The sequence below is a fragment of the Staurois parvus genome, unplaced genomic scaffold (genome assembly GCF_062004578.1).
Source record: "Staurois parvus isolate SC_StPar_1 unplaced genomic scaffold, SC_StPar_1.0 ptg000226l, whole genome shotgun sequence".
Taxonomy (NCBI): Eukaryota; Metazoa; Chordata; class Amphibia; order Anura; family Ranidae; genus Staurois; species Staurois parvus.
Window position 1 is genome coordinate 4,223,102 of NW_028318022.1, and position 25,757 is coordinate 4,248,858.

General features: G+C 46.8%; 1 protein-coding gene across 1 annotated transcript in view; it reads left to right on the top strand.

Annotated features, from left to right (window-relative positions):
* The window catches only part of CSMD1 (CUB and Sushi multiple domains 1), a 2,075,474-nt gene that overhangs the window by 1,825,683 nt on the left and 224,034 nt on the right, over positions 1-25,757 (top strand). Inside the window, exon 50 of the mRNA XM_089679519.1 lies at positions 4,103-4,288. Coding sequence (XP_089535645.1) covers positions 4,103-4,288 — 186 coding nt within the window. The remainder of the gene's footprint in view (positions 1-4,102; positions 4,289-25,757) is intronic.

The window sequence follows — 25,757 nt, forward strand, 5'->3', positions numbered from 1 at the left end:
CTTCCATATTTCTGGTCTTGTTATTTTCCTAAGATACAGTAATATTGCATTATTTAAGAAGTATTGTTGGAAAAAATTCTTAGAAAAGTTGCTCTTCCTCCAAAACTGTCAAGTTATATGACTAAAAGTAAAAAAGAAAAAAAGATGTAATTTGGAATACATTTCCTGTCTCTTGCTGGCTTTATGCAATCGAGTATCAGGAATTAAAAACAATTCATAGACGTATTTGCCAAGAAAACATGGTGGTGATAGATACATTATGCAGTGTACAGATTTCCACATTCTCTATTGTGGCTAAATCTTGTCTATAGATAAGTGAAAAAACATGGGAATGTGAAGCCAGTTTGAATTAATTGCTACAATATGATACCATAAAAGTACTGATCAGCTATAATAATTATAGTTAAAAAACTGTAAGATATATTGCCACATTGTCCACGTTTATCAAAATATCATATACAAAAACATGCAGCGCATATTGATTGTCCACCACGAGGCGTTTTGGAGGCTTGCCTTTCATGCCAGCTGCTTTTATATTTCGCTCTAAAACTGTCCAGCGCTCGTTATACTCCTTTTTCTGTTTATCAAAATATACTTTTGTAAATAAATGTAAATAGTTATATGCTTAATTTGTATAACTCTTTAAATTCCTATGTTTTCTTCTTTGAATTTTCATTTGTATATATAAATTTATATTATGACCAAAGACAGCAATTTTCCAAATTGCTCATTATCTCTCAGAAAAATATACACAGTAATAGCATCTCAACAGTACATTGTGCACAAGAAATCTTTAATTGGTTAAGATTATCTCTGAGCCAGGTGACATTATTCCCAGTCTGTCAATTATCTCAAATGTACTTAGAATGAAGTACTTGAAGCTTCACACTAATTGAAGGGGTCTTTGGAAGAATTTTCAACATATGACTTTCAAACCACCTCTGAATTAATTAAATCCTCCTTCATAAAATTCAGCAAGTACTCAGCTTTGTTTGTGGCTTTACAGAAAATACTATTGTAACATTAAATTCATGTGTATACAGTGAGTCAAAGGAAATAAACAAAAAAACTTTAGCATTCCATGTACATTAAACAGTAATATTGTAATGTAAATATAATCAAGTTTATTTATACAGAAACATACAGAAATGCTGCCAAAAAGTGTTGTATTTAATAGAAACCAGTCATATTCCAGTTTAATGAAGTAGGATCATTAAATGTAAAATGTGTTTGTATGAGTTATTTGGCTTACAAAATGTAATTGATAGAGATGAGCATAGTGTATAGGACACATTCACATCAAAACCTAAAACTGGTCAAAATGCAGAACACACTTCAGCCAATTTTATTTTTTTTTGTTTTGTATAGAATGATAGAGGATTAGAGCATCTGTCAAGTTTCTTTTACCATCTGTGTTCCTACTGGAGATGTCCCCTCATTTACTGTTCGGACAGGCTATTAATACAACATGGACATGGATAAAAAATAACTTTTTAATGAGTGAGGAAAAGCGAGCATACTTGTGGCTGTCCATTCCTTCCAGTGACAATTGCATTACCACTTCTATTTTCACAGGGACATGAAGGGACAAACGAAATGGGTTCACAGACAGAAATAAAAATCTAACATAAATTTTCCATTTTCTGCACAATATAAAAAATCCTACAAAAAACCAACAAAGGAATTTTTAGCTACATTTCAGGTACAGTCTGGTATGCTATCCACTGGCTAATTTTCTGTCTTTGGAACTCAACCAGTGGCATCTCTATAGCATAATTCACAACCTATTCCCGGCCTTGCTGTTCCAGTTCTCCTTCTTCAGTTGGGTATTTTTTATTATATAAACTATCCAGCAAATAAAGTGTGATGCCTTACAATTGGCAAGAGAGCTATGTGGATCTAGGCAAATCAAGTCAGAATAATCTGTATACATCTTCCGTGTCAGTGACTTAGAAAATACTGAAATTATTGGATCAGTTTGACAACCAAATCACTAGCATTTTATAAAAGAAGTAGTCTGCATTGGTAGCCTACATACTTCCTCAGTACAGGCTTAATTTAACTGTTCAGAAAGCTCAAACTGTAGTACTGTATCTGTGTGTCAAAACATTTGCAGATGTGTTGACAGTGGTGAATTTACCATAAGCACTTTTTTCAGGTGGTACAGACATTGCCTTTTTTGCTGCCTGTACAAGAAATAACTTCATTGTTACCTGATACCTCCTTTCTGAATTACAGAGACGGTTATTCAAAGGTAAAAGTGTGGTCTGGGAGGAACGGCATAGGCAGGTATCTCTCTACACCTCAAGCTGCTAGTGCACAAGTTGAACTAAGATAGATGCAGTCCTTCTAGAGGGAGGTTTCCAGTAATGTAGGTATTTCTGTGAGCAATAAAGAGTGCTTCCCGGAGTCAGAAACACTAATCTACATCTCCTAGGAGGATCCCTAAATGATCTTCACTTGAGTGTTGCACAACACCATCAGACTGGGGCAGGATTGAGTTGTATGCAAGCAGTGAAAAAATGAAGCATACTGGTTCTGGATATGGTACTGAATGATAATAACCTGCTACTTTTAATAACATGATTATTTTACTCTTGTAATAGCATAGTTCTTTTTGAATGCACTACTGACTCAAGTTTGATGATTTTTCTTTTCCAATATAAACCCTTCCGCACTGATAGATATAATAAATTGTGAGAAAATTATATTGCAAAAAGGAGAAAGAAATAACTTATTCTACTACTAATAACCAGCAGCTATAAATAAACATAAACCCCTAAGTGATATAACAAAATAATAATTACAGTGCTGATTCAATCATCTAAAATATTCATCAGTGTGAAAATGTATGCACAATAAATAATTCAATAAATATTGTGATTAAACAACGTCTTGAAAACAATACATGAACACATTTTTAATAAACATTAATTTCAAACTAAATAAGTTCAAATGAAGCAATCCAATGGTGTAATGACTAAAAAATTCCCATCACCAATATTATTCTATAATACTCTATATTATAGTATATTATAGTATATAATACAAGTGTAGAAAAATCTTTGATCCAAGGTGACTACCACCACTAATATAGGAAAAAGCACTTGCCAGAAGTGTGTGCATATCTCACTAAAAGATTAGGTCAACAAAGCTTGTATTCATTCCAAAGATGTGTAGTCCACCTAAAGGTTTCATCTGTTTTTGCCTAATTTTGTAGTCACCTGTGTGTGCCTAATCTTGTAATGAGATAGGCACGCACTTTTGGTAAGTGCTTTGACACACGTAGTTTACATTGTATTTTGATGCACTATAGTATTTTATCTTTTAATCACAGAAGAAAAAAATTGTCGTCCTGTATTTGACAGCGGAGAAGCTAGAATTACTTCTGACCTCACGTGTCAAAAGGATACTAGTAATGTTAAGTTACACAAAAGCCAGGTTTCTTTACTGTATGTTGTGCTTTGCTTACCTTCCATCCTTCACCCTGACACATAGATAGAGGTGTAGAAACACTATAGTTGTCAGAATGAGCTGTGCCATTTGTAGGTCTCCCAATGCCAGAACTCTGAAAAGAAGGTGCACGTAATTATTGTAAAAAATGTTAATAGATTCTCTATTGAAGTGATTATAAAGGTTGCATTGTTAAAATATATATTACCTGTTTCCATGCTCACTCATTGGTATTAATGCTTTTTTTTCTCCACTGAACTGGAACACCTCAGGAGTTCTGGCCACTGATTTTGCTTGCGGTATGTCCAATCTAGGATATTGATGTAAAGTATTGAAGCCAAGTAACTAGCATTTTTGAGAACAGGTCAACAATGGCAGTCTCTCGTGTTTCTCCTGGTACCGATGTACTTGGAGTTCGAAATGGTTTTATAAATAGTCAACATGATAAAGCATAAATGTAAAATAGCAATTCAGCAAAAACGACCTTTAAATCTAATTACACAGAAATTGAAAAGGTCTCAGTGCTGCTGATTTTTCTCAGCATGCATATTGTGGTCTCAAAGTGTTATGCAGCTAATATTATTTAAATTTATGTATATTTTTCATAAACATAATGCATAAAACACTCAGCGTTTATTTATATTTTCAGCTATATCCTGTGGAATTGCCCAGCCACCTGGAAATGGCTCAGTGTCTGGAAATGAGTTTACTTTGGGAAGCAAAGTGATATATGAATGTAATGAAGGCTACAGATTACAATCTAGTCAACAATCAACAGCAGTATGTCAAGAAGATGGATCATGGAGTAATGCAGGCAAACCACCTGTTTGTCAGCGTAAGTGTATCAGAATGTTTCTTATTTTTTTTTTAATACATAATCAAATTGCTTGTCATGTATTCAGGATTCAGTTGAAGAGATTCTATAAAGCTAGTCAAATGTAAAAGGTCTCAGTTCTTTTGAAAAGACAAGCATATACTGCTTTTTTTGTTGTTTTAGTAGCATTTCCATGACCAAATACTGTATATAGGTAATGCTGGAAACATTTGCATCTAAATGATACAAGCTAGTTCTTAAATTGTGCTTTTCAAATAATTAGTATCAAATAAATTGTGTTTTTCTCTTTGCTGTTATGCTGATTTTTCTCGTTCAAAATTTAAATTTAAAGTAATTCAGTATTTTCAGAATGAGGTCAGCAATTTCAATGCCTGTACTTTAATCATGGCAAGTTTTCCCCTCAAGTACAGTCCTATATATTTAACTATAGGGGAGCAATGGGAAATTGGATATAGATTTCCAATCCTAAAGAGTAATGTTACTCCCTTCCTGCTTATTAGTATTGGTCATCAGTGATGGGCTGAACACCCTCGTGTTTAATTTGTGGTCAAACATTCTAACCTAATGAATGTATGACTGAGAACTTCAAACTCAATGTAAGTCTATGGGACTCGAACTTGTAAATTCAAAAGTGCCCATTTTTAATGCCTAAATTAAAGTTATTGGCCATAAATGGGATATGGGGATTCGGGTACTGCCCTGAGGGACATGAATCAGTGAAAAAAAATGTCAAAAAGTACCATTTGTAAAGGGGCAATCTTTTTTTCATTGCTTAAGGTAAAGAAAAAAAAAATCATAAATATCATGCCCGGGGGGCTAAACTACCTGTAAAGTTTCACATCTGTACAATGTATAGAGCCTACATTTTTATAAAAAACAAAACAGTGTGGGGTCCCCACAGTAAAGCAATAAAGCCATACTTGGCCTTTTAGGTCTGGTAGGAATTTTAAGGTGAAAAAAGCAATGGCGTCCCCCTAAACAGGAAAGGGGGGGCCGAAGAAGCATCTCCCCTCCCTGCGGCTTACCAGGCCACATGCCCTCGGCATTGGGACGGTGTCCCGATGCTGGTGGGGACAAGGGTCTCTTCCCCACAACCCTGGCCCAGTGGTTGAGGGGGTCTGCAGGCAGGGGAGATCATTAGCATCAGGGTACCCCTTTAAATAAGGGGGCATCCTGATGCTGATCTCCCTTGTGAATGAGTAAGGGGCACCCATTCACTAAAGGGTTAAATTCAGTAAAAAATAAAGACCCCAGACTTTTGAAAATGTCCTTTATTGGACAAAAAAGAAAACACTAGTTTTTGACAAGTCTTTTATTAAAAAAAAAGCCCCCCAAAAAATCCAAAAAAATGGTTCCATTGTTGTAATCCATCATCAATTACTGCGTCCAGTGTTGTCATGACAACTTGAACTCGCCAAAATGAAAAAAAAAACCCAATGCCTACCAACCCGTTTGCACCCACCGATCACTCGCCACTATCTGACATTTGCCAGTCAGATGTAAACAGATGTGCCATTACCACTAGCTCCGCCCAATTGTGCTTTTAGTGACCAAAGCATTGCACCTGACCTGTGGTTAGGTTCATTGCTTTGGCCAATCACAATGCACTGTGAGTGCATTGTGCGGTGTGGCGTTTGAACAGCCCGTCAAACACCCTTTTTGTTGTGTGTTAGGTCGAACACATGAACGGCCGGTGTTCAAGCCCATCCCTATTAGTCATCAATATGATGGGTGTTATCAAACTAGTTTTTTAGGTATTGACATAATACATAACCATCAGAAGCTCTATGATGATTTTGTACTGAAATGGCAACAACAGCTATAGAAAACCAATGTAGGAATTTAGCAGGATCTGTGATCATGATGATTACTTACACACTTTACTGTTGCCCAGTGTTGTATGTGAAAAAATTTTGGCCTGTGTTTGTAAACATGAAAAACTATTACTATTGGTCTGGTAGATCTTGTGAATGTATCCCTTGCTACTTTCTCATAAGTTTTCTTGCTATTTTTTTCATATAAATCAAACTTGCCAGATATTTGATGATACATGACCATAACCAGACTATGTGCAATAGTATAATATGGTACAGCCTGTCTATCAAGATGCTCATTTACAAAAGAGAAGGTGCTGATAGACATAAACCAAATAATTCTGACTGGTAATGCAACCATTTGAAGAGCCTGTAAATTTAAGATTACCTGTAATGAGAGACACACATTGCCACTGTTGCTACCTTTTATGTCTCTCCTTATATGTTCTCTATTTGAAAATGCTTGCTGTCATGCTGGTTTCACTTTATGGTAACTGACCAGGAGCAAGAATGCAGATGCGGACTTCTGGCTGTCAGTTGCTACATGCTTATTCCTGGTATGTGTATTAAAGTCATTCAGTATTTTCATAACAAGGTCAGCAATTTCAATGCCTGTAGTCATATTATGACAAGTTTTCATGTTCTACAGCCCTGTACTGTATATTTAAGTATAGGAAAGAAATGGGAAATTGGATGTACTGTAGATTTCCAATCTTAAAAAGGTACTTAACACCCTGCTTTTTCTTCCCCTATCCCCTTCACCTGTTATGCTGGGTTCTCTTCAAAATACACACTAACCTGTCCAGTAAATCCAGCACCTTTGCATTGATTTACTGTTCAGGTGTACTGGTCCCCAGATTTCTCTTCTGGTTGCAAGCAGCCCGACCTCCGGCTGCTTTATGTTTTGTCTTGTGCAGCCTCTTGTTATATGTGACTTGGAAATCCCAAGAGGCTGTGGGAGTTGACACATCATTCTCAGAGGGGAGAGAGAAACATAATGTCCATTTACAGAGTGAAGTCTTTAAGCAATACATTTTCACCTTCAAGTAGATCTAAACCCTCACTGAATGACATTGTCCTTTTTCTTTCCATAAAATACTTTTTTCACTTTTTTTCATCTTTTTTTGCATATCAGTGCTGATCTCATCCATTTTTTTATCCACTTCATGTCTACACACACATGCTCCAGCTTTCACCATACATCATTGCTTGGAACTGACTTCCTGATGGTGATACTGGTGAAGTTAGGCTGTGCAATGTCTATTCTTTTTGGCTGTTCAAATGATCTACCAGGAAGCATGTTGACAAGCTGCCATCAAAGATTGTAAAACATCTCTTTAAACTACATTCATAAAAAAAAGCTAATATGAGATTTTTTAAAGCTTATTTAAGAGTCTAAATCTCCTTTAACCATTTAAGTCCCTGATCCTTTTTCTCCCTAAACCCTCTTAAATCCTGCTTGTTTTATTTTTCCATTTTTGTTCATGTCTTGGTTCCACACATTATACAATTTAGCATTTGCAGTACAGAGTTTCTGTACATTGTGCAACCCTATTTATTTGCCCCAAAGTATTATCAGAAAATTTGCTGATTAAAATGTATCACATTATTGGGATTTTTACGTAACATAGCAAAATGTCAAAGCTCAAAGTGAACACTTTATTACCCTTCGAATACTACATTACAACGCACGCATCAGGAAAAAGTGTTTTTTGTAAATTGTTAGTATAACATTAAGATAACAATAAGTTGAGTTGGCCAGCGTACAAATTAGCATGACAGGATCTCTCTCTCTCTCCCCCCTCTCTCTCTCTCCCCCCTCTCTCTCTCCCTTGGGGGGTTGGATCTGGTCAGTGGAGCCACCCCTCATGAAGCTGCATAGAAATAGATCACTTCTAAAAATGATCTATTGCTGGCTTCATTAAGCAAGTAATAGATTACTTTTGCAGTGATCTATTGCTGCAGGTAGAGGGAGGACAGAGTTGAACCGGCAATGTCCCAGCCTCCATACTTGGAGGAAGCAATAATATGTTTCTCATGACATCACATGCTTCCCAATGTAAGCATGATGCAGAAGCATTGTGTTGACAGTGGTTTGCTACAAACAATCCTATGAAGTGACATGTAGCATGATCAGAAGCCCTGGAAAAAATAGTTTCAGCTCCTGTTCTTAGTGCTGGGGCCCAGCTGTGACAGACAGCTAAGCCACTGGAACCAGTCACTATTCCTATGCCAATTTAAAACAGTACTGGAGACTCAAGTGGTTAAGTTGTTCTATGCTGTTAGCATGTCAACATCCAGGGACATATTTAAAGAGCTGTGAATTTGACATTCAATTAACATTCAACTCCAGGTTTCATGTGTTTTAAACTGGATTAAATGATTTGCCACCTGTGAATGTTTGGTGTCACATTCACTGTTTTATAAATATGCCCCTAATAATGTCACATTGCAGTCTCTGATTTGGATAATAAAGCTTGCATGTACAGTTTCCTTACAGTAGGTAGAAGAACTGAATAAAATAGGTATTGACAACTTTATTAAGTTTCATGTAGGACTTTGACACAGCACCTTAGGACATATATAAAAAATAAACCAAAATTTCAAAAATACAAATTTTATTAATATGACATAAGACACTTTTATGTTTAAATGTTTTCTCTTTAATGAGATAAAAAGAAATAAGAGAGATTAAAGAGATAAGTATGGTGTACATCACAGATGTATGTATATTTACAGTCCAAGATGGTCAACAGGTTTCACATACTCCCATAATTCATCAAGACTAGAGATGAGCGAAGAAATGAAAAATTCGATTCGACTGATTCGGCGAATTCGTGGACAATATTCGATTCGAGTCGAATAAATTCGCTGTGAATTTAACTTAAAAAAGGGTGTTTCTAGGCTTCAGAGAGACTTAATATTAGTGCAGAACACTGTACCTTTAATTTAAATGCCCTTGGAGTCTGCTGGGGAAGAGAAATAATACTGTCAGTCAGTATGACATGCAGATGAGTGCCGTCGATCTTAGAATCACCGCACACTTCACTCATTTGGGCAGTCACGGGGCCAAAACCAGAGTGTGGAGCCACAGTGTGGCGGTGGAGGCAGCAGCAATGGGAGGCCATACAGCACCCTATGACAAAAATGGAAACCACCAGCAGTGTGAGGAGACCTGAAAGTGGCACATGGCAGAGTGTGGCGATAGAGACAGCAGCAATGGGAGGCCGTACAGGGACCCATGACACACTCTGGACCTGGCAGCAGCATGAGGAGGCGGTACAGGGGCCCATGACAGATTACGGGCCTGGCAGCAGCATGAGGAGTCGGTACAGGGGCCCATGGCAGATTACGGGCCTGGCAGCAGCAATGGGAGGCCGTACAGGGACCCATGACACACTCTGGACCTGGCAGCAGCATGGGGAGGCGGTACAGGGGCCCATGACAGATTACGGGCCTGGCAGCAGCATGAGGAGTCGGTACGGGGGCCCATGACACACTCTGGACCTGGCAGCAGCATGAGGAGGCGGTACAGGGGCGCATGACAGATTACGAGCCTGGCAGCAGCAACTTGGACAGGAGGACGTTCAGCTTCTGCACCGTCGGGTGCGTGCTCGCAAACTGTTGTCTCTTGGAAACGGATTCCAAGAAAGACTGCTGACGGAATCCGTGAAGAGGAGTAGCAGGAGAAGGAGCATCTGAACGAGCGGAATATGCCAACAAGCGACAACAGTGGCCCATGACAGATTACGGGCCTGGCAGCAGCATGAGGAGTCGGTACGGGGGCCCATGGCAGATTACGGGCCTGGCAGCAGCTATGGGAGGCCCGTAATCTGCCAGCACCCTATGACAAAAAATGGAACCCACCAGCAGTGTGAGGAGACCTGAAAGTGGCACATGGCAGAGTGTGGCGATGGAGACAGCAGCAATGGGAGGCCGTACAGGGACCCATGAGAGACTCTGGACCTGGCAGCAGCATGAGGAGGCGGTATAGGGGCCCATGGCAGATTAGGGGCCTGGCAGCAGCTATGGGAGGCCCGTAATCTGCCAGCACCCTATGACAAAAAATGGAACACACCAGCAGTGTGAGGAGACCTGAAAGTGGCACATGGCAGAGTGTGGCGATGGAGGCAGCAGCAATGGGAGGCCGTACAGGGACCCATAAGAGACTCTGGACTTGGCAGCAGCATGAGGAGGCGGTATAGGGGCCCATGGCAGATTAGGGGCCTGGCAGCAGCTATGGGAGGCCCGTAATCTGCCAGCACCCTATGACAAAAAATGGAACACACCAGCAGTGTGAGGAGACCTGAAAGTGGCACATGTTTGGGGCATGATTCATGGCGGATTTAGTCAGTTGTGTCAGGAACTGGTGGTTTGAAATCCAGACTAATCCACGCCTGATTCATTTTCACAAACGTGAGTCTCTCCACACTTTGGGTGGACAGTCGTGTCCTCCGCGGAGTTGCAATACCTCCTGCCGCACTAAACACGCGCTCCGATGCCACGCTACTGGCCGGGCATGACAGCCTTTCAAGGGCAAATTCAGCTAGTTGGGGCCAAAGGTCAAGTTTCGTTGCCCAGTAGTCAAGGGGATTGTCTACCTCGGTTGGCAGGGTGCTGTCCAAGTAGGCCTAAGCCTGTTGTTTGAGGTCCTGCTCCAGGTCCACCTGATGCTGCTGCTGCTGCTGCGGCTGGTTAGTAGTTTCCTCACTGCGCTGGTGAAGAAAGCTACTCATCATCGACTGCAGACTGAGGCAGCCGCTGCTGGTGGAGCTGCCACTGCTCCTACCACCCCACCCCTCCCCTGCTGCCATGGCAGCGGAACACGAGCGCACAGGGCCCACAGTGTCTGAGGATGGACGTTGGCGCAGACAGGCAGAGACCAGCTGACTACATAGGTGTTTTTTATAGTACGTTATTTTGGCCTCCCTCTCAGCAGGTGTGAAAAAGGCCACCATTTTTGAACGGTAGCGAGGGTCCAACAAGGTGGACAGCCAAAAGTCATCCCTCTGTCTGATGGTTATTATTCGGCTGTCGCTACGCAAGCAACCGAGCATGCTATGGGCCATTTGTGCCAAGGAATGCGAGGGACTCCCTGCCTCCATCTCCACAGCATACTGCCACGGTGCGTCTAGGTCCTCTGTCTCCTCTTCCTCCTCCTCTACCAGATGCTCCTGCTCCTCCACTCCTGTCCGCTGAGTGGAAAAACCACCCATTTCACTCAATAATTCCTGAGCACCAATGTCCTCCTCTACCTCCTCCTCTTCTTCCAGTCCTGCCCCCACAGGGGCCATGTGGCGTTGAGATCTGTGCGCCACGTCTACCGCACCCTGACCAGCCATTGTTAACAGCATTTGTTCCAGGACGTGCAACAGAGGAATGACGTCGTTCATCCCATAGTCCTGCCGACTCACGAATAGCGTGGCCTCCTCAAAGGGCCTGAGCAAGCGCAGGTGTCACGCATGAGCTGCCAATGGCTGACATCTAAGTTACACAGGGAGTACCTTTATCTGCTTTTAACATCAGGAAATCTGTGATGGCCTTTTGCTGTTCGTAAAGGCGGTCTAACATATGTAGGGTTGAATTCCACCTTGTTGCAACGTCACAGCATGAGGAGTCGGTATAGGGGCCCATGGCAGATTAGGGGCCTGGCAGCAGTTATGGGAGGCCCATAATCTGCCAGCACCCTATGACAAAAAATGGAACACACCAGCAGTGTGAGGAGACCTGAAAGTGGCACATGGCAGAGTGTGGCGATGGAGACAGCAGCAATGGGAGGCCGTACAGGGACCCATGAGAGACTCTGGACCTGGCAGCAGCATGAGGAGGCGGTATATAGGGGCCTACGGCAGATTAGGGGCCTGGCAGCAGCTATAGGAGGCCCGTAATCTGCCAGCACCCTATGTCAAAAAATTCAACACACCAGCAGTGTGTGAGGAGACCTGAAAGTGGCACATGGCAGAGTGTGGCGATGGAGACAGCAGCAATGGGAGGCCGTACAGGGACCCATGACAGACTCTGGACTTGGCAGCAGCATGAGGAGGCGGTATATAGGGGCTTATGGCAGATTAGGGGCCTGGCAGCAGCTATAGGAGGCCCGTAATCTGCCAGCACCCTATGTCAAAAAATTCAACACACCAGCAGTGTGAGGAGACCTGAAAGTGGCACATGGCAGAGTGTGGCGATGGAGACAGCAGCAATGGGAGGCCGTACAGGGACCCATGACAGACTCTGAACTTGGCAGCAGCATGAGGAGGCGGTATATAGGGGCCCATGGCAGATTAGGGGCCTGGCAGCAGCTATAGGAGGCCCGTAATCTGCCAGCACCCTATGTCAAAAAATTCAACACACCAGCAGTGTGAGGAGACCTGAAAGTGGCACATGGCAGAGTGTGGCGATGGAGACAGCAGCAATGGGAGGCCGTACAGGGACCCATGACAGACTCTGGACTTGGCAGCAGCATGAGGAGGCGGTATATAGGGGCCCATGGCAGATTAGGGGCCTGGCAGCAGCTATGGGAGGCCCGTAATCTGCCAGCACCCTATGTCAAAAAATTCTACACACCAGCAGTGTGTGAGGAGACCTGAAAGTGGCACATGGCAGAGTGTGGCGATGGAGACAGCAGCAATGGGAGGCCGTACAGGGACCCATGACAGACTCTGGACTTGGCAGCAGCATGAGGAGGCGGTATATAGGGGCCCATGGCAGATTAGGGGCCTGGCAGCAGCTATGGGAGGCCCGTAATCTGCCAGCACCCTATGTCAAAAAATTCAACACACCAGCAGTGTGTGAGGAGACCTGAAAGTGGCACATGGCAGAGTGTGGCGATGGAGAAAGCAGCAATGGGAGGCCGTACAGGGACCCATGAGAGACTCTGGACCTGGCAGCAGCATGAGGAGGCGGTATATAGGGGCCTATGGCAGATTAGGGGCCTGGCAGCAGCTATGTGAGGCCCGTAATCTGCCTGCACCCTATGTCAAAAAATTAAACACACCAGCAGTGTGAAGAGACCTGAAAGTGGCACATGGCAGAGTGTGGCGATGGAGACAGCAGCAATGGGAGGCCGTACAGGGACCATGACAGACTCTGGACTTGGCAGCAGCATGAGGAGGCGGTATATAGGGGCCCATGGCAGATTAGGGGCCTGGCAGCAGCTATGTGAGGCCCGTAATCTGCCTGCACCCTATGTCAAAAAATTTAACACACCAGCAGTGTGAAGAGACCTGAAAGTGGCACATGGCAGCAGAGTGTGGCGATGGAGACAGCAGCAATGGGAGGCCGTACAGGGACCATGACAGACTCTGGACTTGGCAGCAGCATGAGGAGGCGGTATATAGGGGCCCATGGCAGATTAGGGGCCTGGCAGCAGCTATGTGAGGCCCGTAATCTGCCTGCACCCTATGTCAAAAAATTAAACACACCAGCAGTGTGAAGAGACCTGAAAGTGGCACATGGCATGAGAGACTCTGGACCTGGCAGCAGCAGGAGGAGGCGGTATAGGGGCCCATGGCTGATTAGGGGCCTGGCAGCAGCTATGTGAGGCCCGTTATCTTGCAGCACCCTATGTCAAAAAATTTAACACACCAGCAGTGTGAAGAGACCTGAAAGTGGCACATGGCAGCAGAGTGTGGCGATGGAGACAGCAGCAATGGGAGGCCGTACAGGGACCCATGAGAGACTCTGGACCTGGCAGCAGCAGGAGGAGGTGGTATATAGGGGCCCATGGCAGATTAGGGGCCTGGCAGCAGCTATGTGAGGCCCGTAATCTGCCTGCACCCTATGTCAAAAAATTTAACACACCAGCAGTGTGAAGAGACCTGAAAGTGGCACATGGCAGCAGAGTGTGGCGATGGAGACAGCAGCAATGGGAGGCCGTACAGGGACCATGACAGACTCTGGACTTGGCAGCAGCATGAGGAGGCGGTATATAGGGGCCCATGGCAGATTAGGGGCCTGGCAGCAGCTATGTGAGGCCCGTAATCTGCCTGCACCCTATGTCAAAAAATTTAACACACCAGCAGTGTGAAGAGACCTGAAAGTGGCACATGGCAGCAGAGTGTGGCGATGGAGACAGCAGCAATGGGAGGCCGTACAGGGACCATGACAGACTCTGGACTTGGCAGCAGCATGAGGAGGCGGTATATAGGGGCCCATGGCAGATTAGGGGCCTGGCAGCAGCTATGTGAGGCCCGTAATCTGCCTGCACCCTATGTCAAAAAATTTAACACACCAGCAGTGTGAAGAGACCTGAAAGTGGCACATGGCAGCAGAGTGTGGCGATGGAGAAAGCAGCAATGGGAGGCCGTACAGGGACCCATGAGAGACTCTGGACCTGGCAGCAGCATGAGGAGGCGGTATATAGGGGCCTATGGCAGATTAGGGGCCTGGCAGCAGCTATGTGAGGCCCGTAATCTGCCTGCACCCTATGTCAAAAAATTTAACACACCAGCAGTGTGAAGAGACCTGAAAGTGGCACATGGCATGAGAGACTCTGGACCTGGCAGCAGCAGGAGGAGGCGGTATAGGGGCCCATGGCTGATTAGGGGCCTGGCAGCAGCTATGTGAGGCCCGTTATCTTGCAGCACCCTATGTCAAAAAATTTAACACACCAGCAGTGTGAAGAGACCTGAAAGTGGCACATGGCAGCAGAGTGTGGCGATGGAGACAGCAGCAATGGGAGGCCGTACAGGGACCCATGAGAGACTCTGGACCTGGCAGCAGCAGGAGGAGGTGGTATATAGGGGCCCATGGCAGATTAGGGGCCTGGCAGCAGCTATGTGAGGCCCGTAATCTGCCTGCACCCTATGTCAAAAAATTTAACACACCAGCAGTGTGAAGAGACCTGAAAGTGGCACATGGCAGCAGAGTGTGGCGATGGAGACAGCAGCAATGGGAGGCCGTACAGGGACCATGACAGACTCTGGACTTGGCAGCAGCATGAGGAGGCGGTATATAGGGGCCCATGGCAGATTAGGGGCCTGGCAGCAGCTATGTGAGGCCCGTAATCTGCCTGCACCCTATGTCAAAAAATTTAACACACCAGCAGTGTGAAGAGACCTGAAAGTGGCACATGGCAGCAGAGTGTGGCGATGGAGACAGCAGCAATGGGAGGCCGTACAGGGACCATGACAGACTCTGGACTTGGCAGCAGCATGAGGAGGCGGTATATAGGGGCCCATGGCAGATTAGGGGCCTGGCAGCAGCTATGTGAGGCCCGTAATCTGCCTGCACCCTATGTCAAAAAATTTAACACACCAGCAGTGTGAAGAGACCTGAAAGTGGCACATGGCAGCAGAGTGTGGCGATGGAGACAGCAGCAATGGGAGGCCGTACAGGGACCATGACAGACTCTGGACTTGGCAGCAGCATGAGGAGGCGGTATATAGGGGCCCATGGCAGATTAGGGGCCTGGCAGCAGCTATGTGAGGCCCGTAATCTGCCTGCACCCTATGTCAAAAAATTAAACACACCAGCAGTGTGAAGAGACCTGAAAGTGGCACATGGCAGCAGAGTGTGGCGATGGAGACAGCAGCAATGGGAGGCCGTACAGGGACCATGACAGACTCTGGACTTGGCAGCAGCATGAGGAGGCGGTATATAGGGGCCCATGGCAGATTAGGGGCCTGGCAGCAGCTATGTGAGGCCCGTAATCTGCCTGCACCCTATGTCAAAAAATTTAACACACCAGCAGTGTGAAGAGACCTGAAAGTGGCACATGGCAGCAGAGTGTGGCGATGGAGACAGCAGCAATGGGAGGCCGTACAGGGACCATGACAGACTCTGGACTTGGCAGCAGCATGAGGAGGCGGTATATAGGGGCCCATGGCAGATTAGGGGCCTGGCAGCAGCTATGTGAGGCCCGTAATCTGCCTGCACCCTATGTCAAAAAATTTAACACACCAGCAGTGTGAAGAGACCTGAAAGTGGCACATGGCAGCAGAGTGTGGCGATGGAGACAGCAGCAATGGGAGGCCGTACAGGGACCATGACAGACTCTGGACTTGGCAGCAGCATGAGGAGGCGGTATATAGGGGCCCATGGCAGATTAGGGGCCTGGCAGCAGCTATGTGAGGCCCGTAATCTGCCTGCACCCTATGTCAAAAAATTTAACACACCAGCAGTGTGAAGAGACCTGAAAGTGGCACATGGCAGCAGAGTGTGGCGATGGAGACAGCAGCAATGGGAGGCCGTACAGGGACCATGACAGACTCTGGACTTGGCAGCAGCATGAGGAGGCGGTATATAGGGGCCCATGGCAGATTAGGGGCCTGGCAGCAGCTATGTGAGGCCCGTAATCTGCCTGCACCCTATGTCAAAAAATTTAACACACCAGCAGTGTGAAGAGACCTGAAAGTGGCACATGGCAGCAGAGTGTGGCGATGGAGACAGCAGCAATGGGAGGCCGTACAGGGACCATGACAGACTCTGGACTTGGCAGCAGCATGAGGAGGCGGTATATAGGGGCCCATGGCAGATTAGGGGCCTGGCAGCAGCTATGTGAGGCCCGTAATCTGCCTGCACCCTATGTCAAAAAATTTAACACACCAGCAGTGTGAAGAGACCTGAAAGTGGCACATGGCAGCAGAGTGTGGCGATGGAGACAGCAGCAATGGGAGGCCGTACAGGGACCATGACAGACTCTGGACTTGGCAGCAGCATGAGGAGGCGGTATATAGGGGCCCATGGCAGATTAGGGGCCTGGCAGCAGCTATGTGAGGCCCGTAATCTGCCTGCACCCTATGTCAAAAAATTAAACACACCAGCAGTGTGAAGAGACCTGAAAGTGGCACATGGCAGCAGAGTGTGGCGATGGAGACAGCAGCAATGGGAGGCCGTACAGGGACCATGACAGACTCTGGACTTGGCAGCAGCATGAGGAGGCGGTATATAGGGGCCCATGGCAGATTAGGGGCCTGGCAGCAGCTATGTGAGGCCCGTAATCTGCCTGCACCCTATGTCAAAAAATTTAACACACCAGCAGTGTGAAGAGACCTGAAAGTGGCACATGGCAGCAGAGTGTGGCGATGGAGACAGCAGCAATGGGAGGCCGTACAGGGACCATGACAGACTCTGGACTTGGCAGCAGCATGAGGAGGCGGTATATAGGGGCCCATGGCAGATTAGGGGCCTGGCAGCAGCTATGTGAGGCCCGTAATCTGCCTGCACCCTATGTCAAAAAATTTAACACACCAGCAGTGTGAAGAGACCTGAAAGTGGCACATGGCAGCAGAGTGTGGCGATGGAGACAGCAGCAATGGGAGGCCGTACAGGGACCATGACAGACTCTGGACTTGGCAGCAGCATGAGGAGGCGGTATATAGGGGCCCATGGCAGATTAGGGGCCTGGCAGCAGCTATGTGAGGCCCGTAATCTGCCTGCACCCTATGTCAAAAAATTTAACACACCAGCAGTGTGAAGAGACCTGAAAGTGGCACATGGCAGCAGAGTGTGGCGATGGAGACAGCAGCAATGGGAGGCCGTACAGGGACCATGACAGACTCTGGACTTGGCAGCAGCATGAGGAGGCGGTATATAGGGGCCCATGGCAGATTAGGGGCCTGGCAGCAGCTATGTGAGGCCCGTAATCTGCCTGCACCCTATGTCAAAAAATTTAACACACCAGCAGTGTGAAGAGACCTGAAAGTGGCACATGGCAGCAGAGTGTGGCGATGGAGAAAGCAGCAATGGGAGGCCGTACAGGGACCCATGAGAGACTCTGGACCTGGCAGCAGCATGAGGAGGCGGTATATAGGGGCCTATGGCAGATTAGGGGCCTGGCAGCAGCTATGTGAGGCCCGTAATCTGCCTGCACCCTATGTCAAAAAATTTAACACACCAGCAGTGTGAAGAGACCTGAAAGTGGCACATGGCATGAGAGACTCTGGACCTGGCAGCAGCAGGAGGAGGCGGTATAGGGGCCCATGGCTGATTAGGGGCCTGGCAGCAGCTATGTGAGGCCCGTTATCTTGCAGCACCCTATGTCAAAAAATTTAACACACCAGCAGTGTGAAGAGACCTGAAAGTGGCACATGGCAGCAGAGTGTGGTGATGGAGACAGCAGCAATGGGAGGCCGTACAGGGACCCATGAGAGACTCTGGACCTGGCAGCAGCAGGAGGAGGTGGTATATAGGGGCCCATGGCAGATTAGGGGCCTGGCAGCAGCTATGTGAGGCCCGTAATCTGCCTGCACCCTATGTCAAAAAATTTAACACACCAGCAGTGTGAAGAGACCTGAAAGTGGCACATGGCAGCAGAGTGTGGCGATGGAGACAGCAGCAATGGGAGGCCGTACAGGGACCCATGAGAGACTCTGGACCTGGCAGCAGCAGGAGGAGGTGGTATATAGGGGCCTATGGCAGATTAGGGGCCTGGCAGCAGCTATAGGAGGCCCGTAATCTGCCAGCACCCTATGTCAAAAAATTCAACACACCAGCAGTGTGAGGAGACCTGAAAGTGGCACATGTTTGAGGCATGATTCATGGCGGATTTAGTCAGTTGTGTCAGGAACTGGTGGTTTGAAATCCAGACTAATCCACGCCTGATTCATTTTCACAAACGTGAGTCTCTCCACACTTTGGGTGGACAGTCGTGTCCTCCGCGGAGTTACAATACCTCCTGCCGCACTAAACACGCGCTCCGATGCCACGCTACTGGCCGGGCATGACAGCCTTTCAAGGGCAAATTCAGCTAGTTGGGGCCAAAGGTCAAGTTTCGTTGCCCAGTAGTCAAGGGGATTGTCTACCTCGGTTGGCAGGGTGCTGTCCAAGTAGGCCCAAGCCTGTTGTTTGAGCTCCTGCTCCAGGTCCACCTGATGCTGCTGCTGCTGCTGCGGCTGGTTAGTAGTTTCCTCACTGCGCTGGTGAAGAAAGCTACTCATCATCGACTGCAGACTGAGGCAGCCGCTGCTGGTGGAGCTGCCACTGCTCCTACCACCCCACCCCTCCCCTGCTGCCATGCCAGCGGAACGCGAGCGCACAGGGCCCACAGTGTCTGAGGATGGACGATGGCGCACAAAGGCAGAGACCAACTGACTACATAGGTGGTTTTTATAGTACGTAATTTTGGCCTCCCTCTCAGCAGGTGTGAAAAAGGCCACCATTTTGGACCGGTAGCGAGGGTCCAACAAGGTGGACAGCCAAAAGTCATCCCTCTGTCTGATGGTTATTATTCGGCTGTCGCTACGCAAGCAACCGAGCATGCTATGGGCCATTTGTGCCAAGGAATGCGAGGGACTCCCTGCCTCCATCTCCACAGCATACTGCCACGGTGCGTCTGGGTCCTCTGTCTCCTCCTCCTCCTCCTCTACCAGATGCTCCTGCTCCTCCACTCCTGTCCGCTGAGTGGAAAAACCACCCATTTCACTCAATAATTCCTGAGCACAAATGTCCTCCTCTACCTCCTCCTCTTCTTCCTGTCCTGCCCCCACAGGGGTCATGTGGCGTTGAGATCTGTGCGCCACGTCTACCGCACCCTGACCAGCCATTGTTAACAGCATTTGTTCCAGGACGTGCAACAGAGGAATGACGTCGTTCATCCCATAGTCCTGCCGACTCACGAATAGCGTGGCCTCCTCAAAGGGCCTGAGCAAGCGGCAGGTGTCACGCATGAGCTGCCAATGGCTGACATCTAAGTTACACAGGGGAGTACCTTTATCCGCTTGTAACATCAGGAAATCGGTGATGGCCTTTCGCTGCTCGTAAAGGCGGTCTAACATGTGTAGGGTTGAATTCCACCTTGTTGCAACGTCGCAGATCAGGCGATGCTGTGGAATTCCGTTCTGCCGCTGCAGCTCAATGAGGGTGTTCTTTGCGGTGTAGGAATGGCTGAAATGCATGCACAGTTTACGTGACATTTTAAGGATGTCTTGCAGTGGGATGGTGGATTTTAGGAACCGCTTGACAACCAGATTGAACACGTGAGCCATGCATGGCGCATGGCACAACCTTCCTTGACGCAGAGCAGACACCATGTTCTTTCCGTTGTCAGTCAACATGGTTCCGATTTTTAGTTTGCGCGGAGACAGCCATCTGTCGATTTCTCTGTTCATTACACTCAGCAGTTCCTCCCCTGTGTGACTACGTTCGCCAAGGCATACCAGGTGCAGCACAGCGTGACACCGTTGCGCCCTGCACATGTGATATGCCGGTCGGGTAATGGGACTTGGCACGGGGGTGGCGGCTGAGGACACGGCGGAAAAAGAGGTGGTAGAGGCGGACATGCTTGCTGGACCAAGGACGTGCAAACGTGGAGGCAAAAGCGTCGTGACCTGTCCAAGTTGCTGGTGCGGCTGTGCCGGCACCACGTTCACCCAGTGGGCCGTAAATGACATGTACTGTCCCTGACCGTAGTTACAGCTCCACACGTCGGCGCTGCCGTGCACTTTGGCAGAGACCGACATGCTCAAAGACTGGCCCACCATCTCTTCTACATGTGAATGCAGGGCTGGCACTGCCTTTTGGGCAAAGAAATGACGGCTTGGCACTCTCCACCGCGGCGCGGCACAAGCCATCATTTCTCGGAAAGGTGCTGAGTCCACCAGTTGGAAAGGGAGGGACTGCAGCACCAGCAACTTGGACAGGAGGACGTTCAGCTTTTGCACCGTCGGGTGCGTGCTCGCAAACTGTTGTCTCTTGGATACGGATTCCAAGAAAGACTGTTGACGGAATCCGAGAAGAGGAGTAGCAGGAGAAGGAGCATCTGAACGAGCGGAAGATGCCAATGAGCGACAACTCCCCTCAGCAGAGGTGTTGGAGCCTTGACTGGCTGATAGAGGGCGATTGACGACGTCGGGTGACGGAGCAAGTAACGGAGCGGGTGATGGAGCGGGGGCTGGGGCAGGCAGAACCGCCGTATGTTTATCACGGTTTTCCCAGGCCACCGAATGGTGACGCTGCATATGCTGACGCAACGCTGTAGTCCCAACATGGGCCCCCTGGCCACGCTTGCATTTCTGGCCACATAGTCGACATACGGCTACATTTACTTCCTCGGGCGGCTTGAGGAAAAATTGCCACACCACCGAGTAGGAAACTTTGCCCCCGCTACTCTTCACTGGCTGACTGCTACTTCCTCCGTGCGCACCGGCACCACTACTGGCCGTGGTGGTAGGCTGCAGTGGAGCTGGTGCTCTACTCCGTGGACGTTTGGCTCCACTGACACTGATGCGACCCTGCTGCTGTCTCCTGGGCAACCCACCGACTGTTTTGCTCGCTGCCAAGCTGCCACCCTCTTCTCCTGATGATGCGGAAGAAATTGCCTGATGACGACGAGGCTGCCAAGTGCGATCAACCTCCTCATCATCAAGTAGGGTCTCCGCCTCACTACTAGCCCCCTCGGCTGCGTCTGGGTCAGGAGACAGACCTGTCTCTAGACCGGCTACCGAGCCACTCTCCTCGCCAGTACTTGTTCGCTTGGCTGCTGAAAAGGCCGATGTCTCCCCCCGTTCCTGACCGCCCTCTGTTAGCTCTTCCTCACTGTACAGTGGGGCTGAGCCCACAGCATGCGATACTTCGCTTGGTGAGGGAACAGCAAAGGACAGGGGCAGGTAGAGGACACGTGATTTCAGTGGGCTTGGTCCCGGGCCATGCCAACTAACGGTTGTGTCTGACGTACCCACCGACCGTTGGCTGTAGGTGTCAGAGGTGACCTGGGAAGAGGAAGACGACCGAGCCAACCAATCAATGACGGCAGGGTTGTCGGTGGAGACACGACCGCTGGATGACACCGGGAGCACTGGCCTCTGGCTGCGAATACTGCTGCCTCGACCCCTTCCTCTGCTGCCACGTCTGCTCGCTCCTAAAACATTGCCTCCTCTGCCACTCCTCTGCATGTTGTCTGACATACTATTTAATTCAACGATTAGGTGTCCCTGAGTAACAATTCTCTGGCACTCAGTAACAATTCTGTCTGTCCCTGAGTATGAATTCTGTGGCCCTGAGTAACAATTCTGTGTCTGTGCGAGTAACAATTCTGTGTCTGTGCGAGTAACAATTCTGTGTCTGTGCAAGTAACAATTTTGTGTCTGTGCGAGTAACAATTCTCTGGCACTCAGTAACAATTCTGTCTGTCCCTGAGTAACAATTCTCTGGCACTCAGTAACAATTCTGTCTGTCCCTGAGTAACAATTCTCTGGCACTCAGTAACAATTCTGTCTGTCCCTGAGTAACAATTCTCTGGCACTCAGTAACAATTCTGTCTGTCCCTGAGTATGAATTCTGTGGCCCTGAGTAACAATTCTGTGTCTGCGCGAGTAACAATTCTGTGTCTGTGCAAGTAACAATTTTGTGTCTGTGCAAGTAACAATTTTGTGTCTGTGCGAGTAACAATTCTCTGGCACTCAGTAACAATTCTGTCTGTCCCTGAGTAACAATTCTCTGGCACTCAGTAACAATTCTGTCTGTCCCTGAGTAACAATTCTCTGGCACTCAGTAACAATTCTGTCTGTCCCTGAGTAACAATTCTCTGGCACTCAGTAACAATTGTGTGTCTGTGCAAGTAACAATTCTGTGTCTGTGCAAGTAACAATTTTGTGTCTGTGAGAGTAACAATTCTCTGGCACTCAGTAACAATTCTGTCTGTCCCTGAGTAACAATTCTCTGGCACTCAGTAACAATTCTGTCTGTCCCTGAGTATGAATTCTGTGGCCCTGAGTAACAATTCTGTCTCTGTGCGAGTAACAATTCTGTGTCTGTGCAAGTAACAATTTTGTGTCTGTGAGAGTAACAATTCTCTGGCACTCAGTAACAATTCTGTCTGTCCCTGAGTAACAATTCTCTGGCACTCAGTAACAATTCTGTCTTCCCTGAGTAACAATTCTCTGGCACTCAGTAACAATTCTGTCTGTCCCTGAGTATGAATTCTGTGGCCCTGAGTAACAATTCTGTCTCTGTGCGAGTAACAATTCTGTGTCTGTGCAAGTAACAATTTTGTGTCTGTGAGAGTAACAATTCTCTGGCACTCAGTAACAATTCTGTCTGTCCCTGAGTAACAATTCTCTGGCACTCAGTAACAATTCTGTCTGTCCCTGAGTATGAATTCTGTGGCCCTGAGTAACAATTGTGTGTCTGTGCAAGTAACAATTCTGTGTCTGTGCAAGTAACAATTTTGTGTCTGTGAGAGTAACAATTCTCTGGCACTCAGTAACAATTCTGTCTGTCCCTGAGTAACAATTCTCTGGCACTCAGTAACAATTCTGTCTGTCCCTGAGTAACAATTCTGTCTGTCCCTGAGTATGAATTCTGTGGCCCTGAGTAAGAATTCTCTGGCACTCAGTAACAATTCTGTCTGTCCCTGAGTATGAATTCTGTGGCCCTGAGTAACAATTGTGTGTCTGTGCAAGTAACAATTCTGTGTCTGTGCAAGTAACAATTTTGTGTCTGTGAGAGTAACAATTCTCTGGCACTCAGTAACAATTCTGTCTGTCCCTGAGTAACAATTCTCTGGCACTCAGTAACAATTCTGTCTGTCCCTGAGTATGAATTCTGTGGCCCTGAGTAACAATTCTGTCTCTGTGCGAGTAACAATTCTGTGTCTGTGCAAGTAACAATTTTGTGTCTGTGAGAGTAACAATTCTCTGGCACTCAGTAACAATTCTGTCTGTCCCTGAGTAAGAATTCTCTGGCACTCAGTAACAATTCTGTCTGTCCCTGAGTAACAATTCTCTGGCACTCAGTAACAATTCTGTCTGTCCCTGAGTAACAATTCTGTCTGTCCCTGAGTATGAATTCTGTGGCCCTGAGTAAGAATTCTCTGGCACTCAGTAACAATTCTGTCTGTCCCTGAGTATGAATTCTGTGGCCCTGAGTAACAATTGTGTGTCTGTGCAAGTAACAATTCTGTGTCTGTGCAAGTAACAATTTTGTGTCTGTGAGAGTAACAATTCTCTGGCACTCAGTAACAATTCTGTCTGTCCCTGAGTAACAATTCTCTGGCACTCAGTAACAATTCTGTCTGTCCCTGAGTAAGAATTCTCTGGCACTCAGTAACAATTCTGTCTGTCCCTGAGTAACAATTCTCTGGCACTCAGTAACAATTCTGTCTGTCCCTGAGTAACAATTCTGTCTGTCCCTGAGAATGAATTCTGTGGCCCTGAGTAAGAATTCTCTGGCACTCAGTAACAATTCTGTCTGTCCCTGAGTAACAATTCTCTGGCACTCAGTAACAATTCTGTCTGTCCCTGAGTATGAATTCTGTGGCCCTGAGTAACAATTGTGTGTCTGTGCAAGTAACAATTCTGTGTCTGTGCAAGTAACAATTTTGTGTCTGTGAGAGTAACAATTCTCTGGCACTCAGTAACAATTCTGTCTGTCCCTGAGTAACAATTCTCTGGCACTCAGTAACAATTCTGTCTGTCCCTGAGTAACAATTCTGTCTGTCCCTGAGTATGAATTCTGTGGCCCTGAGTAAGAATTCTCTGGCACTCAGTAACAATTCTGTCTGTCCCTGAGTATGAATTCTGTGGCCCTGAGTAACAATTGTGTGTCTGTGCAAGTAACAATTCTGTGTCTGTGCAAGTAACAATTTTGTGTCTGTGAGAGTAACAATTCTCTGGCACTCAGTAACAATTCTGTCTGTCCCTGAGTAACAATTCTCTGGCACTCAGTAACAATTCTGTCTGTCCCTGAGTATGAATTCTGTGGCCCTGAGTAACAATTCTGTCTCTGTGCGAGTAACAATTCTGTGTCTGTGCAAGTAACAATTTTGTGTCTGTGAGAGTAACAATTCTCTGGCACTCAGTAACAATTCTGTCTGTCCCTGAGTAAGAATTCTCTGGCACTCAGTAACAATTCTGTCTGTCCCTGAGTAACAATTCTCTGGCACTCAGTAACAATTCTGTCTGTCCCTGAGTAACAATTCTGTCTGTCCCTGAGTATGAATTCTGTGGCCCTGAGTAAGAATTCTCTGGCACTCAGTAACAATTCTGTCTGTCCCTGAGTATGAATTCTGTGGCCCTGAGTAACAATTGTGTGTCTGTGCAAGTAACAATTCTGTGTCTGTGCAAGTAACAATTTTGTGTCTGTGAGAGTAACAATTCTCTGGCACTCAGTAACAATTCTGTCTGTCCCTGAGTAACAATTCTCTGGCACTCAGTAACAATTCTGTCTGTCCCTGAGTAACAATTCTCTGGCACTCAGTAACAATTCTGTCTGTCCCTGAGTAACAATTCTCTGGCACTCAGTAACAATTCTGTCTGTCCCTGAGTAACAATTCTGTCTGTCCCTGAGAATGAATTCTGTGGCCCTGAGTAAGAATTCTCTGGCACTCAGTAACAATTCTGTCTGTCCCTGAGTAACAATTCTCTGGCACTCAGTAACAATTCTGTCTGTCCCTGAGTAAAAATTCTGTGGCCCTAATAACGTTTCTGTGGCCCTAAGTAACAATTCTCTGGCACTGAGTAACAATTCTGTCTGTCCCTGAGTATGAATTCTGTGGCCCTAACTAGCGTTTCTTTGTCCCTAAATAACGATTCTGTGGCCCTCATTAACAAGTCTGTGTCCCTGAGTAATGGTTCTCTGTCCCTAAGTAACTTCTCTCTGTCCCCAATTCTCGTTTCTGTGGCCCTAACTCTGTCCCTGTCCCTAGTACAGAGCGGTCTGCCTCTGTTCAATGACTGCAGGCAAATGAAGATTTCCAAAATGGCCGCTATATATACCTC